General features: G+C 42.9%; 1 protein-coding gene across 1 annotated transcript; it reads right to left on the bottom strand.

Annotated features, from left to right (window-relative positions):
• Positions 1 to 2,496: 2,496 nt before the first annotated feature.
• On the bottom strand, positions 2,497 to 12,497 carry TMEM165 (transmembrane protein 165). Its single transcript, XM_019553342.1, has 5 exons — positions 12,263 to 12,497; positions 8,207 to 8,382; positions 7,152 to 7,334; positions 5,262 to 5,409; positions 2,497 to 3,510 (listed from the first exon to the last, which is right to left on the bottom strand). Exons 1-5 carry the CDS (start codon positions 12,336 to 12,338, stop codon positions 3,434 to 3,436), a joined length of 660 nt encoding a protein of 219 aa, XP_019408887.1. The 5' UTR covers positions 12,339 to 12,497; the 3' UTR covers positions 2,497 to 3,433.
• Positions 12,498 to 17,230: the final 4,733 nt, after the last annotated feature.

The following is a 17,230-nucleotide window of genomic DNA, read 5'->3' as shown; positions in this document are numbered from 1 at the left end:
AGGAAGAATTTCTTTACTGTCCAAGCCCCCAAGGTCTGGAACAGTCTGCCAGCGGAGGTGGTTCAAGCACTTACATTGAACACCTTCAAGAGCAAATTGGATGCTTATCTTGCTGGGATCCTATGACCTCAGCTGACTTCCTGCCCCTGGGGCAGGGGGCTGGACTCGATGATCTCCCGAGGTCCCTTCCGGCCCTAATGTCTATGAAATCTATGAAATCTAAATAAAAACAAACAATAAAAATGCTGGCTCCTCAGTGGGAGCCAGGAGTTGGTCCTTGTGGATGCTGTGGCCTGACCTTACAGCCTGCTGGGGGGCCTGAGAATGGATGTGGCCAGCACAAGGGGAGCAGACAAGATGGCAGATGCACCTCACCTTGCTGACTGGCTCAGAAGGCTGCTCATCATGTGGCACCTACCCCCACTCCACATCAGCCACAAGAGGTGGAGGGAGGAGCAGGTAGCTGTATGACAGACGTTCCCTTTTGCTCACAGCAAGTTGGGTAGATCCCTCTTGACAAGGGTTTTTGCCTTCCTCTGTAGCAGAGGCTATGGGTCTCTTCCTGGGACTTTGAGCATATTTTAAAACTACCCACACAGCAGCAGGTCAGTGGCCACTAAAGTTCCTTGCCGCACTGGTGACAGGTTAGAGGATTATGCCTTGTGCTTGACTGTAGTTTTACAAATAGATAAGGATTGGATTATGTGACTTCTGAAGGTCCCTTCCAGCCTTACTTTTCTATAATTGTATGACTGTTTTACTAACTTAAGAAAATTTTGAGTAACATAATCAGAGCGGTTGTTGTCATTTAGGCTGCTGACAGATTCAGTTGAAGGCATGATGGGATCTGATCCACAGTCCAAACAACTATGCTTCCTGCCACATGTGCGCGACAGAAGGTACAATTGTGGGATCAGGGATCAGCTCCCAATTGCACCCTACTGCCAGTACAGGGGATGCCCAGAATTACGATCCTGGGCTCTTCCTAAACCAGGCTTGTCCAACATACAGCCTGCAGGCTGCCACATGGCCTGCCAAACCATTTTATTTTGCCTGCGGCAGCATGGCCACCACCACCACTGCAGAGCACAGAGCCACTGCCAAGTGCGGAGCCACTGCCCACGAGGTGAGGCAGGCAGGGCTGGCCCACAGACCCCAGCCAGCAGCGAGGGGAGGGGAACTGCTTACCCCTGTGGAACCAGGCTCATCACTGAGCCAGGTCCTGCTGCCGCTGCCCTGAGGATTAGGCGAGCTGGGGACAGTGCGCGCAGCCTCTCTGGTTCTGCCCCTTGCCCCCGGCTGGGGCAGCTGCAGCATGGCCCATGCCCTGCCTGCATGCGTGGTGGATGGAGGCACAAACTAAGTTCCCGTGTGGAGCTGAGGGGCACCTCGGGGCCAGACCAGGGCTGCGGGGCACATGGTTGCCGGAGCTGGGCTGGGCAGGAGCAGCCTGGCTCAGAGGCACTGTACCAGCCACAGTGTTGGCAGTTCAGGTTCTGCTAATGTAGCCTGCATGGCTGAGGATGGGGATCTGCATGCTGCTGGAGCAGCCCGTGCAGTGAGGGGGTCCTAGGGGCCCACCCCCACAGCGTGCAGCCTGTGCAACACAGGCTGGTGTCATCTGGGGCCCACAGCCTCACCAGGTCTCAACAGCCCTGGACTAGCTTATCCTTGAGATCTCTTCCATGTCTCTGCAGTATATACCTACAAATTCTATTTAATTAACCATAATGACCATGATCAAGTTAGTAAAGGATCTCCGGAATAAGCTAGATCCCCATCCTCAGCCATGCAGGCTACATTAGCAGGACATGGACCACTCCTTCCCTCCCATCCCATAAGCCTTTCCCCCTTGCACAGCAGTAGAAGAAGTGGCTGCCCATGCCCATGCCCTATATATTAACTGCTTGCAGACCACATGTACATTGTGGGTGACATCCTGGTCCTTTGTGGGCCATGTGTGGCCTGCAGGTAGTGGGCAGGCCTAATCTAGTCCAACCCCCTGCACAGAAAACTGATGTCCTGTTCCTAAGCCATACCAATCATATATACTTTCTGAAAACCACAACTTCCCTAGGCACATTTCCAGACCCATTTCATTGTCATTTCCTGCAACTTCATTGGTGTCAAAGGTCACATGAGGGGCGGGGGGGCTGCGGGCGGGAAAGTCGCTGGCCACGGGGGCCAGTGGGCGCCCGCCCGTGAGGCTACCCCTCGCCCCGCTCTCCCTCACCCGAGGAGCGCAGCTACCTGGTCACATGACATCACTTCCTGATATACCACTTACTGTGATGTGGGACATATTTCATCTTAAAACACAGCACTATACCCCCACGCGGCTGATGTGAATTCAGAATCATTGTTTAAGTAGTAAAAGGTGATTACGCAAACAGTTCAATTAGCCAGCTATTAAAGATTACTATACTCCAAGAATAAAGTTCACATAGTCCTTTACAATAGTGCCTGGATAAAAAAAAAAAAATGCAATTCCTTCCATGACCTTTAATAAGTAGCTAGTATGTTGCTCTTTATTAAGGGGTCAAGTAAAACATCACCACAAAGGGAGTTGAAAATAACTGAAATGGAGACACCACTGTTTTATTTATAGTTCCTCCAGATTACACTTCTATTTCTAAAAATAAGATTATGAATGCATCAAATCTAAATCCATTATTGTTCAAATGCTGGGAATGCAGTGTGGTCAGACCTGGACCATTTTGTTACTCTGACATATTTGTAGTTTTCAACTTAATACAAAAAAGGAACTAGTCCAGTAAAGAAAAATTCTATCTAGACAGATTGTATATTGAAACAGCAGGTTGTGAATCAGCACTTGTCAACTTCCTGATAAAAACCCCTGATTATAAGTTTTCCCTTTAAAGTAAATTTAAAAACTCTCTGTAGGTGGCTCTGTTGTTTGTTGGTAAGGAACTGCTCTTCGGTTTCTTGCTGCGCAGTCTACCCAAGATCAGATGCATCCTGGAATCAAAGTGTTGGACTTCAAGGTGATATTTTTTATGGAGCACTTTGTAACATTACATTACTGCCAGCTGCAGAAGGCCTGTCATCCAGCCAGATGCATAAGATCTAGAAGTGGCAATGGTAGCCACATGCAACAGAGAAAGGAGGAAAGAGGCCCTGTGTTTGTAGATGCAGATTCTCAAATCCATCTGAGCCAGGGACAGCCATAAAAAGCTACTCAACTGCCCAAGGGAGGAGCAAGCACCACAAAATATATGCTCTGCAAAACCAGACAATCAGCATATCTCCATCATAGAAAAATGTCCAGCAGAGTGCCAAACTTGCAAGTCATTGCTAATAAAAGTACAGTGTCATCTTCAGTGCTTGTATAACTATATTACTGTACATTATATACAGAAATTCCAAGAACCTGCTTTTGCTCGTGATCCTTGCTCTTTAAAGATAATGCTCATTAAAAACCAGAGTCTGGGCTTATAAATAGTGCAGAGAATGCAAATGCCAGGAAAACAATGCCTCCTATGATTGTCACTGAAAGAGAGGGAAAGAAAATGTTAAATGCTGTAAAGAAAAAGTTTCCTATTAAATCCCCTTCTACAATGCCTCAGAGGGCTCCAATTCTCTGGTCCAAATCCTAGATTAGTGGTTCTCAACTTTTTTGGACTCTAGGCACTTCTTCTCCATGACTTGTGTGGTACCCCATTTCAAAAACTAGTTTATATATTATAGTCCTTACCTCCTGCACAGGAGCCAGGCACTGGGGGTAGAGGCTTGTCCAGGCAGGGACAAGCCTGAGCCTACACTTACCTCTTCACACCACGAGAATCTGGCAGCACCCTGGCTGAGAATCACTGTTCTACCAAACAGTAACAGCATACAATTTACTTTAGCTACCAACACTAGAAGCTATTTTCAGCTTGTGCAGCCCCCACGCTAGTGTCAGCCCTTTGGTATACTTGTGTGATTGCACTGATGTAACTAGAGGTGTTTTGACCATGCAAATTAATTACAAACTGTGGTTTTAACTCTCTCTCTCTGGATCTCACAAGCCTCAAGGACTTAGGTTTACTCACAGAAGAGCTGTTCCCCCCAGAACTGGGTTTTTTCGCTGTAGATGGGTAGGTGAGGGGAGAAAGAGGTCAACACTAACATGAAGATGTGCTCAGAGAGCAAGTGTTCATCCTACAGATACTGTGTGGAAATCTGTTTTTTTTAGTACAGCAGCTCTTCCTGTTCTGAGCACAGAACTTCAAGAGAAATCACCATTTGCTGATGAGCTGCTAATCTATTTTTATGGCTAATGGAAATAGGATCCTGCAATTTCACCAACAGCTTTTTCTGCATATATTCTACTGCTGCAGAAACTGGTTCTCTTTTTTCTGAATACACTGGATAAAGAGAGCAAGTCTGTACTAGGTTAGTGGGATACTGAATAAAACTGAAGGCAGGGCAAGATGACATGTTAGTGTAACCGGTTTAGAGATGTAAGAGTTTTCATACATACTCTGCCAGATGCTATGAATAGGTCCATATTCAACCTAGCAAAGTAGGTTGTAGCCTACTCATGCCTCTGAATCAATTAGTCTCTAAGGTTCCAACCTGCTCTACCTTTTGCCAGACTTCAGGCTAACAACTGAATAAGTTATGGCCAGATCCAAGGTGAACATACCCCACCTGGTACCTAGTAGCAGATGTAGACAGATATAACTGCTCTTCATGGAATATCCACTAACTCCTTTAGATAAAAGTCCTACTCTACATTATGGCCATATCCCAGTGGCTCTTTGCTAAACAGTATACAAGCATTCAAGAAATGCTATACATATAGTTCCTCCATTCAGCAGGAGGAAATATTAAGTTACACGCCTCATTTGATTTTAAGACTCGGCACCCCAAATTGTAACAAGCCTTTTTTTTTTTTAAACCAAGTTGCTCAAACCAATTGTGACTGACTACAGAGTTTTGTGCTTGCTTCTGCCCCTAGCAGAAGCAAGAACAAAATAGTAAGGACAGGCACAGCATAGTAGGTTCTACCAAGATAGCTCTTCTCTCCAGGAAATACAAGCAGTCATGAAACAGGCAGAGGAAGAACTAACAGTATTTACAAAAGTCTTGTTGCATCTACAAAACATTTCCAGTTTCTTCCCAAAGTTTTAATGTTAAAAACCACTGCCTATAACTCCACCTCAGGGCTATTAAACCTCTTCATTCTGACCTTCCTGCAGATAGGCAGAGCTTTACTTAGCAAGTACATTTTTGCAGGCAAAAAAACCTCTACTTACCAGTCCTAACAGAGATTTTTTGTGCTATCATTCGTCCTCCAATAACTGCTAAACCAGTGCAAAGGCAATGTCCCACTGTTCCACCCACTGCCACGCCATAGGGATCCTGAGCAGACACAAAATGGTCATTAGCAGCACTGAGAAAGATCTACAAAACTGCAAACAGCAATTTACCAGGAAAGAATTATATTTTCCTAGTTTTGCCAGTAAGGCAAACATAACCCCAGAGAACACAGTTGAATATACAGAAAGGCTTAGCATTGTTGAACAGCAATAGCTTCCTGGAAGATGGAGGAGAAAGCCACAAAGAAAGTTGGGTCCAGATACACACAAGTAATTTGGTGCATAACATCCCCCTGCAAATCAGTAGAAAGTTAGCACCAACTCCTATTTAGGCCATCAATTATCTTTATGAATGTGAGCCTTAATCTTACCAAATCCCCCCCCCAAAAAAAACAAAAACAGAAAAACCCTGAAACCATCCAGAGCTGGATAATGTTTCAACCAAGACAATATCCTCAAGTAATTTAGGACTTTGGAATTACTTGTGTCCCCCCGGTCCCCAATAAATATGCAGCCATCCCTGGGATAAGATGGTGATTGTATAGCCTCTAAACTTATGCTGACTGCACTTCTGAATCACAATAGCATTCTCAACAAACCAAGTGAGCCATCTTCCATAATCAACATGTCAGTTACCACAAGGCACTGAGTCCAGCTTCATGGAGGTTAAGGCCCCCCATTCTAAAAAGATTAGCCGAAGAGGATGAACTGGAAATGCACATATCAAATATCAATCAGTTGGGGGGGGGGGCAGAAGGGTTTTTTTGCACCAGTAAGAGACAGGGACAAAGAAAACAAAAACAAAAAGGTAGAAAACAACTGATTGGACAAGGAGCTGGATGTTGGGACACAACAGTTGTTGAACATGGGGGAAATAAATGAACCAGAGGTTCGAGAATGGAAGCCTGGACTTCTGACTTGCATCATTCCTCTGCTGTCGGCTAATATCCGCAATACCCAGAAAACAAGGATCTCACCCCCCTGTTTAATGCTGGCCGGCAGAGGATGACCATTCACTACTGCTGCTACCCATTTCCCCATTACATGTGGGTGGCAGCAAGCTTTGTACTGGATCTAATGGGGACAGCTCCAATGATGATCCATGTCTTACTATGATGCCAGACTATGGATTTCCCTCTCTAGTTTGTTTTAAACACATCTAGGAAGTTAACCACAGGAAGTTTTATCAAGAATATTAACTTTACAGAAATCACTCTCTATTATTAGCAAATACCAGAATTAATTTTGTGCACGTGCCTCAAGTATGATCACATCCAACTGTTTCCACAAGATGCCCATCACACTCTGCGCACAGGGCAAAGGATACTTTCTGAATCGGCAGCAATTCAATATTTTGTTTCATCCTCATTGAAGGATGTGGGGTAGATAAGGCCTGGAGTTATGCATTAGTCAAACCCTGCTATGAATGCAAAAATCACCATTTTATGAATTATTCTGCTGTACTCATTATGTCAAGTGCATCACAACTGAATTATGCTATCTGCTTCAATGATGGTAAAACATGGCATCCTCTGAGGTTATATTAACCAACTACACTTCTGTGTTACTGCAGTGGCACAGTATTGGCAGTGCCCTCATCCTCCTGCTTTTACCTAGAGCATGCTGTAAGGTACTTCTTAAGAGTTTTGGGTCTGTGCCTTATAGATGTGCGAGGATTCAAAGTACACATTTTGGGGATCCCCTGTAAAATGCAAATCCTGAGAAGCTGCCCCTCCCAGTCTTATGTTCCTATCTACATCCTCACCTGAGCTACTGCAAAGATTGAGAGAAGGACAGAAGTAGGTATTTCGTATAGCTCACACTCACCTCTCTTGCTGCCAGGACTATTGTTGTTAACTGTGAACGGTCACCCCACTCTGCTAAGAATGTTAAAGTAAAAGCTTGAACAAAAATTGGAGAAATAAAATGCAGCCACTTCTTCTGAGGTATATTTGTACCAGGCCCCGTTTCCACATCTACTGGCCCATTTAACAGCTTAGTTCTCTGGAGCTGGAATACAAACAGCACATTGAAACAGAAATGTCATGTCAGATACCCAAAGCAAACAGCAGACAAAAATACAAGACTAGTACTTTGATTCCCAAGTTACTATTAGTCACTGAATGCTGTTAGCTATTAAATGTTTACGGGTAGTATCTTAATTTACATAGCTGTGATCATTGCTTTCTTCAAAATTACTATCTTAAAAGCTATTATTTCTTCCACATTAAAATGTCTGTTCTTTGTTTTGTCTGCTATGCTTTAAAAGCAGACAAGACTTTCTTTTGGAAGGTGACACATTGACTTGTTCTCTTTTTAAATTATTCTAAGAAGAAACTGATTGTACCCATCACCTGCCTGGAGAACCACAACTGATTATTGGGCATGGTGACAATGAAACTGACTATCGCGAGACATGAAATTAATGCTCCAAAGAAACTCTTCTAAAACTATGCCTTGGAACCATAAATGATCTGCCTAGAATGTTATAACCATAGTGAAACTAGCATTTGCTGTAAGCATTTTTATCATTGTACTGAGTGTTACAAAAATTCAAGCAACCGTAGTGCTAGTGTCATTATCATTTATGGTAATAAACCCCATGGATAAAAGACTGCATACTGGAAAAAACTAAGGGAAAAGGAACTTTCCCTGACACAGCCCTATCTTAGAGGATTATAGCCAGTTCTTAAACAGTTTCCTGGAGACTATCAGATGATGCACCAATATGTAAAAAGGTCATTTCTGCATGATGTTTTAGTTTAGCTAAACATTTGCAATATTAGACCTTCATCCAGCATATGTACAGTTGAGGAATCCAAGGATGTGATCTTTCAAGCAGTGCAACTTCATATTTCCAAAATCATCCCTACTTCACTCACTTCTTCATCTTTTTTCTTGATTTCTGCTTGCACTTCCTCCAATTCTTCCTGGCCCTCATCTGGGCTCATTTTCAAGCCTTCCCGAAGCATTCGGATACCAAAGATTGCAAACAATGCAGTTGACACGTAGTATGTGTACACCCGGGGAATAACTGTGGTGGCATAGCCAAACAAAACTGGAAGAAAACAAATAAAGTTTGTTGTTTATTATATACAGATCCCCCACAAGCACTCCTGCTATGTGAACACCCTGCTCCTTAGCAAAGTTCACAGTTCAGAAACTTATTACAGAACATTTAAATGGTTCATTTGCCACTCCATTCACACGTTTTTCTTTTTTAATAAAGAAAAAGTTAAGGAAGTTGGGCACTTCTTGAGCATTACGGACCACACTAAAGACTACAGCCCTATTTATCCACCAATCTGTTACAGCAAGGACAAGGTTTTCCACACAGCCATTCCAGAGTCTTAATCTCACCCCAGAAGCGGTCAGATGTGTTAGCCTAAAGTGCTACCTTGCCGTACACCTTCTGATTTCAAACTGGTTCAGAGAAGAAAAAGATTTTGCTTTTTACCAACAACCAACTTTCTCAATAGTAATGTTCACATCTAAAAAGCAAGTTGTTACCTTCAAAAGCTCCTGCCTGAACTAGTTAATCCCTAAAGATGCCACCCTGCCCTACCTTCAACTTGACCCCAGGAGATCTACTTCCAGAGGCAAGGCCTATTGCCCTTCTTATCAAGAATATTAACAGAGGCATCAGCTGTAATAATCCGAGACATGTACTTGTGTCTACTAAGTCACAGACTAAAACAGCCAACTAACTCAGTTTATAACTTCAGCCACTGGATAACATTTTCCAGTCATTTCTGATTGGGCCAAGCTGGAAACAATTTATAGTCTAAAAAGGTACAGTGTTATTAGAGGTGCACTGATACAATCGGTCTGATATTGGATCGGTACCGATATAAAAAAAACTGGCTGTATTGGATATCAGCTCAATGGGGCCGATACATGCCTGTGCTGCGTGCAGCTGCAGTGCAGCACTCAGGCAGTGAGGAGCACAGCTGACAGCACGGAGAGCTAGCTGCCTCTAGTCGGTAAGTCCAGTGTGGTGGGAGGGTAAGGGGGAGGGGGGCAGGGGCAGGCACTGGCACTCCCTGGGGGGGGCGGTGAGGTAGGGGGCAGAACCGTAGCTTGTAGTGGGGGAAGACTGCTTCCTTCGCTGCTTGAACCCTGGGAGGGCATGGGTGGGGAGGGGGCAGTGTGTGCCCCCCAGATCTGCATGAAGTGGGATGGGGGCTCTTCTTGGTGGGGGCTGGGCTCAGAGCAGGCACTGGCAGTGCTGGGAGGATGTTGCATCCACCCCAAATTTTGCAGCCACTCTGCTCCCAGCACTGCCCTGTTTCCACCCACATGCTGGGAAAAGCCAGGGCTGTGCCAGGAGGCTGGCAGCAAAAAAAAATAGGGTGCATTTCTCCCAGCACCCCTCCCGGGGTGCAAGCAGTAGCAGGAGCCACCTCCCCACCCACAAGCTGTGGCCCTGTTCCCATTCTCCCACCCCAGGCAGCACCTGCCCTCTCCATCACAGCAGGGGGCACTGATCTGCCCTCCCCCCCATCTTCCCTCCCTCCTCACGGAACTTACCAGCTGCAGCTGGAGGCAGCTGTATTGGAAACTGGATCAGTATCCTTAAATATCAGCTATCAGTATTGGCCCGAAAAATCTCTATCGGTGCACCCCTGTGTGTTATGCTACCAAGCAAGAGCCATTCAATACCCTGGGACCTTGATTTGGCTCCCTACCCCACCAGAAGTCAATGCAAGAAGCTCAAAAGATACTTTGTGTTCTCCTTCATCCCTCTTCTCCCCCACCACACTATCAACAAGTCCTATCATTGCTTCTGAGTTAGAGATGGAAGCTAAGGTTAGCCTCAAGAAACTGTACATTTCTGAAGCCAGGACCCAAGACTGAATTCCTTTAAAGAACAGGCTAGTTGACATCTTAAGACAAAGAAAGAAGAAAATGTTTCTAGCTGTGGATCTTTGCACAATTACCATCATAGCATGTGCATTTAAATAGTCCACTCATCATCATATGCTGAAGTCCACCCCATGTATGCATTCTTCCATGTACACTGCCAATTTCAGCTCAGGAGTCACTACATAAATCAGAAACCTACTACTGACAATGCCATTGCAGATCAATAGTCTAACAAAGACTAATCTAACATTAAAAGTAAATAATTAGCTATTCTTAACAGTCTATGCCAGCAAATCACATATACAAATACATTTTGAACAATATGTCATGCATTCCCATTGGCTGGGGTAAAAACAATGAAATATTAAGCTAACTGGAATGCAAAAATCAAGACAAGGTAAAATTATATGAGTCAACCTTTCAAGTTCTGTTCAAAGTGAACAGAACTGTGGAGCTGATCAGCAGGTCTCATCTCCTTTTCTCTTCATGAAGAGTCGACTAAGGTATAGCTCAAAAGAGGAGCAAGCGCAGACAGATAGATAACTGAAGGGATAAATTAGGAAGAGGGAGAGACAAAGGATTTCTTGTTGAGCAGAGGAGGAAGACACTGAAGAAAAGTTGGGGGAAAAAGGGGTTATAGGAAAAGAAAAAAAGGGAGGGAGAAGAATGAATCGCCACAGCATACACTATAATGGCAATAGCAAATTGGCAAGTTTTGGGGGGCAAAACTTCATATGTTTATTTAAAAAGGAGGGGCCCCATGGGATCTTAAGATCCCTTATCCTGGCTTTATGAATGATCCAGGAAAGCAGTCTGGGAGCCAATGAACTTAAACATTTCCATTAAATACAATACAGAATGAAACTGCTCTAATTTTGTTATCAGTTCTATACACCTAATGGGACATGTATAGGAAATTGAATGTCATTTAAATAACTACACTTCAGCTGGTCTACTACTCCAAATGCATTAAAAAAAGAACAACTTGGACATGTAAAATATGAGATTTAGTCACTCGGAGATGGATGTATATAGTAAATATTATAACTGAACATAAAAGAAAACTACAGAGACTCTTTGTTCCAATGGAAAAAATGTTTTAAAGTGTCACAGTACACATCCATCTTTCTTTGAAGTTATAGGTGGAATGAAAAACATTTCCCTGTGGCTAGTACATGCTCAGTCTACTACCCCCCACCCCACCAAAAATTTTATGAAGAAAGCTTGTGGGCCATGTTTAAAAGTATGACTTCCTCAATAGCCTATTCAAGACACTTCACTAGGGTGCAACTTTCAACGGTCTGATCCACTGTATATTAGAGTCCCCAGTGAGAACCTCACATTAGTTTCATGCTGTTGCAAGTCCACTGACTTCTTATACTTTACCTGCTTATTATACATATCTGAGAGCCAATCCAGAACAGACACAGAGCTGGTACAACCAACAGTAAACCAGAGGAGCACAATACAAACAGATTAAGCTAGAAAGGCAAACAAGAATACCTTAAGCAAATCAATCTCACTGGGTCTTCTTCCAGCTCTGTAACTCAGAAGGCCTTCAGAAATTTAGAAGGCCTTGAAAAAGTGATTATCCAGTCCTGAGGAATGCTCCAAGTCTAGACAGTGTGGGAGCACATTGCATCAAACTGGTGGCTGTGGTAAATCACAGAGTTAAGAGCAGCTCCAAAAATTATTCTAAAATTATGCTGAGGACTACACAAACCCAAAATCTCAGAAGCACCTAAAGCTACCATATGTATGGCTGGTTTCTTGTTTCCATTATACTTTGGGGGGAGGTGCAAAAGGATCTGGCTTACACACACTAACACAGGGGTTATCAACCAAAAGGTTGAAAACCCCTGCACTAACACTTGGGGCTAAATCTGAGGGAACCAAGTGCCCTGTCTGGACCCCACTGCATTTTCTCAGAATTGCCTTTAAAAAAGGCTAGGACTCCTTAACGTTATTAAATCTGCTGTATTCAATCTTACTTTATTTAAGAATCAGAGGAAGACAGAATATGCAGAAACCCTTAACCAGCAAACTGCTAAAGGCAAATAAAGAGTGCTAACCTGATAAACACGTCATCAGTCCTAAGGCAAGCATGGCACCAGCCAGTACAGTCAAACGATTATAACGCATCGCCATGATAGCTGCAATAAAGAAGGTCTTGTCCCCCAGTTCTGATACAATGATGACTGATATAGCAGCTACAAAAGCATGAATAAACCCCAAATTTGTCTTGTCAGCTGATTCTTCGTTTACGGGAGCAACTGCTGTAGGCCCCTTCTGCAAGCAAAGAAAATAATAGAATTACCTCAGCTGAATATTTAAATTGGGAAAGAATTCACCTCTAATTTTCTCCTGTTAGACTATTATCCTCTGGTACTTTTGGTAAAATATTTTGATGCATGATTAACTAGTGCTAGCAGATATCTATCCTGAATATGCTAATCAATCATTAACCTCTGACATCCTGCTCTGACTAATAAAGGAATACCACCTTTGTACAGATTATAGTATGATTGCATGACAGTCACTACTACCCTGAAAGAGGGAAAGCAGATTCAAGACGGGTGCAATACTGCGGTTTACAATGCTCACATCCTCCCCTTCCAACTTTCTAATATTTTGGCAGCTCAAATGAGACATTTTGGTTAACGGTGATTTAATAGCATTAGACCATAATACTGTTAGATGTCCAATGTAACTGGTATTGGTACAGATTCAGAACTCTACCATGATGTATTGACAGAGAGTCAGAACTTCCTGAATTTTAACTGTCTAGTAACTTTCTTCTCCCCAAATTCCATCACCTTAGCAACACTGAAGATCTTATCAAAATGAAACACACTTGTGCAGAGAGTCTCCTTTAAAAAGAAAGCCTTTACTTCTGGCAGATAAAGGTGATCAAATTCTAGACTTAGACCACAAGTTAGAACATAAACTAATGGAACTGAAAAAGTGATTAAAATTAAGAAGCTAGCTAGAATTGTTAAGGGACATGTTAAAGTGGCCAATCTTTTCTGGATCAAGATTGCCAATTTAAAAAAAAAATCATTAACACACAAAAATTCATTTATAGCTCAGATTTCATACTACATGCACTAAAGCATATCAAAGATTTTTATGAATTAGTCAGCTGCTAAAAATGTGCCAATCCAGGCAGGGATAATGAAATTGAAGTGCCACAAAATTTGTCAAATTTTGAATTCGCTTCCGAAGTGAAACAGAAAAGCCAGCAACAAGGCCCAATTCAAGCCAGAAATAGGTTTTCATTTGACTTAATGTCAAAAAGACCTGGAGAGGTCAGTTCCCCCTTACCAGCACATAAGCAAACATGTCTTTATCAGATAAATACTTTCTACTAAATGACCAGAATTTTGTAGTCAGCAAAACTTGACTATTGTAGAATCAAATGCCATTTTCCCCAGTGGCTCACTTTGAGTTCAGTGGATTATTCTCTAAAAGATAAGAAGGTCTAACAACAATTTGCTTTAAATTTTTAAGATATTTTAAAAAACATCAAGGATAAAGCCAGTTCAGATGCATAACCCCTTAATTTGTTATACCATATTAAGGGAGGGGAGGGGTAGGGGGAAGGTGGAATACCTAGTAGCATATGCTGAATCAAAGAGCTAAAAATATCCAAGAAATAGGACACGCTTCCTGATTACCTAGACACATGTTCAGAAGGCGACTAAAGGAGTGTATGAAGAAGAACTGGACCTGAACCTATACATAAAAAAAATGTTATGATGCTTAAAGTCTCCCTTCTTTAGTAAGATCTAGAGAAATTAAATGCTCCGAAATCAACTGAGCCCAATTAAATTTATTTTAAAATACTTAAGGTAACTTAAAAACAGGCTGAAGAAAATGTCAAAGCCATTATCAATTTTTCCAAGAAAACATTTCAGAGGATGAGTTCCAGAAGACCAGAAAAGGGCAAACAGCACCTAGACCAACAGAACTAATTTCAATTCCCAGAAAGATACTGGAACAAGTAACCAGCTATCTATTTTAAAGCACCAAGAAGATAACAAGGTGATAAGTAACAGCCAATATTGATTTGTTACAGATAAGCCATGTCAAGCCAACCTTATTTTTTTCCATGCCAGGATAGAAGACCTTGTGGACAGGGGTGAAGCAACATATGTGATATCTGGACTTTAGTTATGCTTTTGACAGTCACACATGACATTCTCTACAGCAAGCTACGGGGAAAGTGGGCTAGATCAATTATTCTAAAGATGAGCATCCAATTACATGGGAAAACTCAATCAAAGAATAATGGCTCACTTTCAAACTATAAGGATAAATCAAACGAGGTGGGAGGAGTGTGGCCTTGATCTGGCTACGTATTATAAATAAAGCCTGAATGATGGAATATGGTACATTAAAATCAGAACCTGATGGCCAGGCTCTTAAGAGTCGCAACTACTCCATAAGATAAAATGGAAATTCAAAGAAATCTTGAGAAATTAGGGGAAAATGGTATGAAACGGGATAGAATAAAATTAAATATGCTACTTTACATTTGTGTTCATTATCATAGGAATAACTGCACACATACAACATGGGAAATAACTGTCTAGGCAGCAGTTCTGCAGAGAAGGCTCTTATGTTCAGTTCATCGCCTTCTCCAAACCTGAGTCAACAATATAGTACAGTATCTTGCAATAAACTAACATTATTCTGGGATGTTTATCAGGACAGTCATGTACAAGAAAGTAATTCTGTCATGCTAGTCAGCACTGGCAAGGTCTCAAATGGAGAATTAAGCCCAGGTTTGGGCACCATATTTCAAGAAACACATTGACCAAGTATTAAGTAGCATAGATGACTAGACGAAAGACTGGAAGAACCTGACTGTTTGGATGAGAAGACCAAAGGAAGACATTGCAATAGCTTTTGAATCTGCTAAAGGTTATTGCACAAAAGGAAGTTGAAATTTGTTCCCCATGTTTACTCAGGATGAGTGAACTGAAAACAGGATTAAAATGTAAGCAAGAGAGAATTAGATTAGATGCTAGAATGTTTTAAAACTGGAATACACTGCCTAAGGAGGACCTGAAGTCTCCATCATTACATTTTTCTTAAGAGCAGGTTAGACAAATATCTGCTGGGCGTGATTTTAGTATAGCTGGTCTTGCTTGAGAACTTCTCAGTCCCTCAGTCCTCCTGATCCCCAATTCCCTGTGAATATGAATTCCTTAGCATTTCAATTTCTGCATTCCTAGTCCTGGTCTATGGTCAACATAATTTTACTGTGTTTAAAAGAACAATCAACTAAACTCTGGCTTCACTATTTAGAGTTGTGCAAAAAACTGATTATAAATTGATTAAGAAAAATATAGCTTTGAATATAACCTAACAGTCACTCCTGCTAAATAGGAAGTCAAGAAAATTTTGATTTTTAAGTCAAACACACAATACAAACAGTCTATTTGAATGCTTTATTTTCAGCTATTCCCCCAAACCCCTCCCCCCCACCTACCCACACACATCCACGTTTTTTTTCCATTGGATAAATTTGGTCCAAAAGAGAGTTTGACTAGAGAAGTCAAAACACTTTGTTTCAAAACAAAATGTTTCAGCTTCCCCTAAAGAGTTTCTTTGGCCAAGAACTGCTATGGGTCAAGTGGGGTTCAGTTGCCCTCAAAATATCAGCAAATGAACTGTTCATCCAAAATGTTCTGCCCAGCTCTAGGTGCAATGGTAAACATTATGTAACTTTTAGCATCCCAAGAGGTAGTAACAGGGTTGCTTGTTTAGACAGACTGCAACAGCTGCTACTGTTTATTAATATTCTATCCTACAGATCTAACAAAAATATGATCAGTCTGGCCTAGAAAGCTAAGTTTCTAATCTAATTATATTTTAAAGCATGCAAAACAAATAAACTTTCAGTGCCTCTTCTTCATAAGGAGCGAGGTCACAATAAAAGATGTCGCAGGGCTGACAGAATTGTAAGATAAGCTTTATATCACCCCCCCTTTTTTTCCCAAGTGGTCCACAGTCACTTTTAGTTTCAGCCGTTACCAATTTTTCCAGAGAGCTCAAGTTTCAAAAATACAGAACCAAAACAAAACACCCCATCTTAAGGGAACTATGAAGAATACACTACATTTATTTTTCATGGGCCTAGAAACAGAAATCCAGAACAAATTTAACATGTCCAGTTTTTCAAATTACAGGTTTATTTTCTTGCGTTTCTTCCACCCCTGGTATCTTGCACATGCCTCAGCTTCTCAGCCTGCTGTACCAAAGAATAAGGAATTGACAGGACATGGAAACAAGGAGCAACACGAAAACTTTGCTTGTTAAGCAAGGTCTTGACCCTCTGCTAAGGGTCAGACTGATTGGGGGTCAGGACAGAGTTTTTCCCATGACCTGATTGGTATGGGGGGGGTTGCCTTGCAAGGAGCATGGCTGGGATCTTGGGTGTATGCTGACATTTCACAGAAGCAGGATGTTGGCTGCCGCAGTTCCTATTTTACTTATGGCAGGTCTGGGTGTTAGGTCTGTGCTGGGCCATGGCACAGTCTTATGTAGAGTTTAGATCATGGCACGTTCAGGGTGGCTTGGAAAGGGATGCTCTGCTCCCACCATGCACTAGATGCCTTCCAGATGTCCCCTCCAGCCCCACTGCCCGACTCCAGGGAAGATGTTCACGGTGACAAGAGGAGCAGGCTTTCAGAAAGCAGGAGGAGAAAGAGGAGGAAGAAGGGTCTTCACTGCAGCCTCTCCCCCTCCCTCCACCCACCAACAGGCACAAGCTGAAGCCTTCCTCTCTAGCGACAGGAGGGTGTCTGCCGACGCAGCCTGGCCTCGACCCGGCAACTTCTCTTCCGCCCAGGCCTTGCTCAGGGCCCCTGAATTTTTACTTGACAGCCGGCCCCGGTGCGGCGCGGCGCGGCGCTGTCACAGGGGCTTGAAGATGCCGCTGACAAGCGGCCACTCAGCCATTAGCCCCCCAGTCCTTCCCTGGGCTCCCCCCCGCTCGCCAGGCCCCGACCCGGTCCCGGCCCTCACCTCAG

Source organism: Crocodylus porosus, unplaced genomic scaffold (assembly GCF_001723895.1).
Source record: "Crocodylus porosus isolate Cpor-Errol unplaced genomic scaffold, CroPor_comp1, whole genome shotgun sequence".
Classification (NCBI taxonomy): Eukaryota; Metazoa; Chordata; order Crocodylia; family Crocodylidae; genus Crocodylus; species Crocodylus porosus.
The sequence above is the reverse complement of the archived record's forward strand: the minus strand, read 5'-3'. Positions and strand labels throughout refer to the sequence as shown.

Coding starts and splice junctions, on each gene's coding strand:
- TMEM165 (XM_019553342.1), bottom strand. CDS start 12,338: ATGGCGATGCGTTATAATCGTTTGACTGTACTGGCTGGTGCCATGCTT. Junction 8,383..12,262: donor ACTGATGACGTGTTTATCAG/GTTAGCACTCTT, acceptor GTTTTCTTCCAG/TTTTGTTTGGCTATGCCACC. Junction 5,410..7,151: donor TAGTCCTGGCAGCAAGAGAG/GTGAGTGTGAGC, acceptor GCAGTTTTGTAG/ATCTTTCTCAGTGCTGCTAA.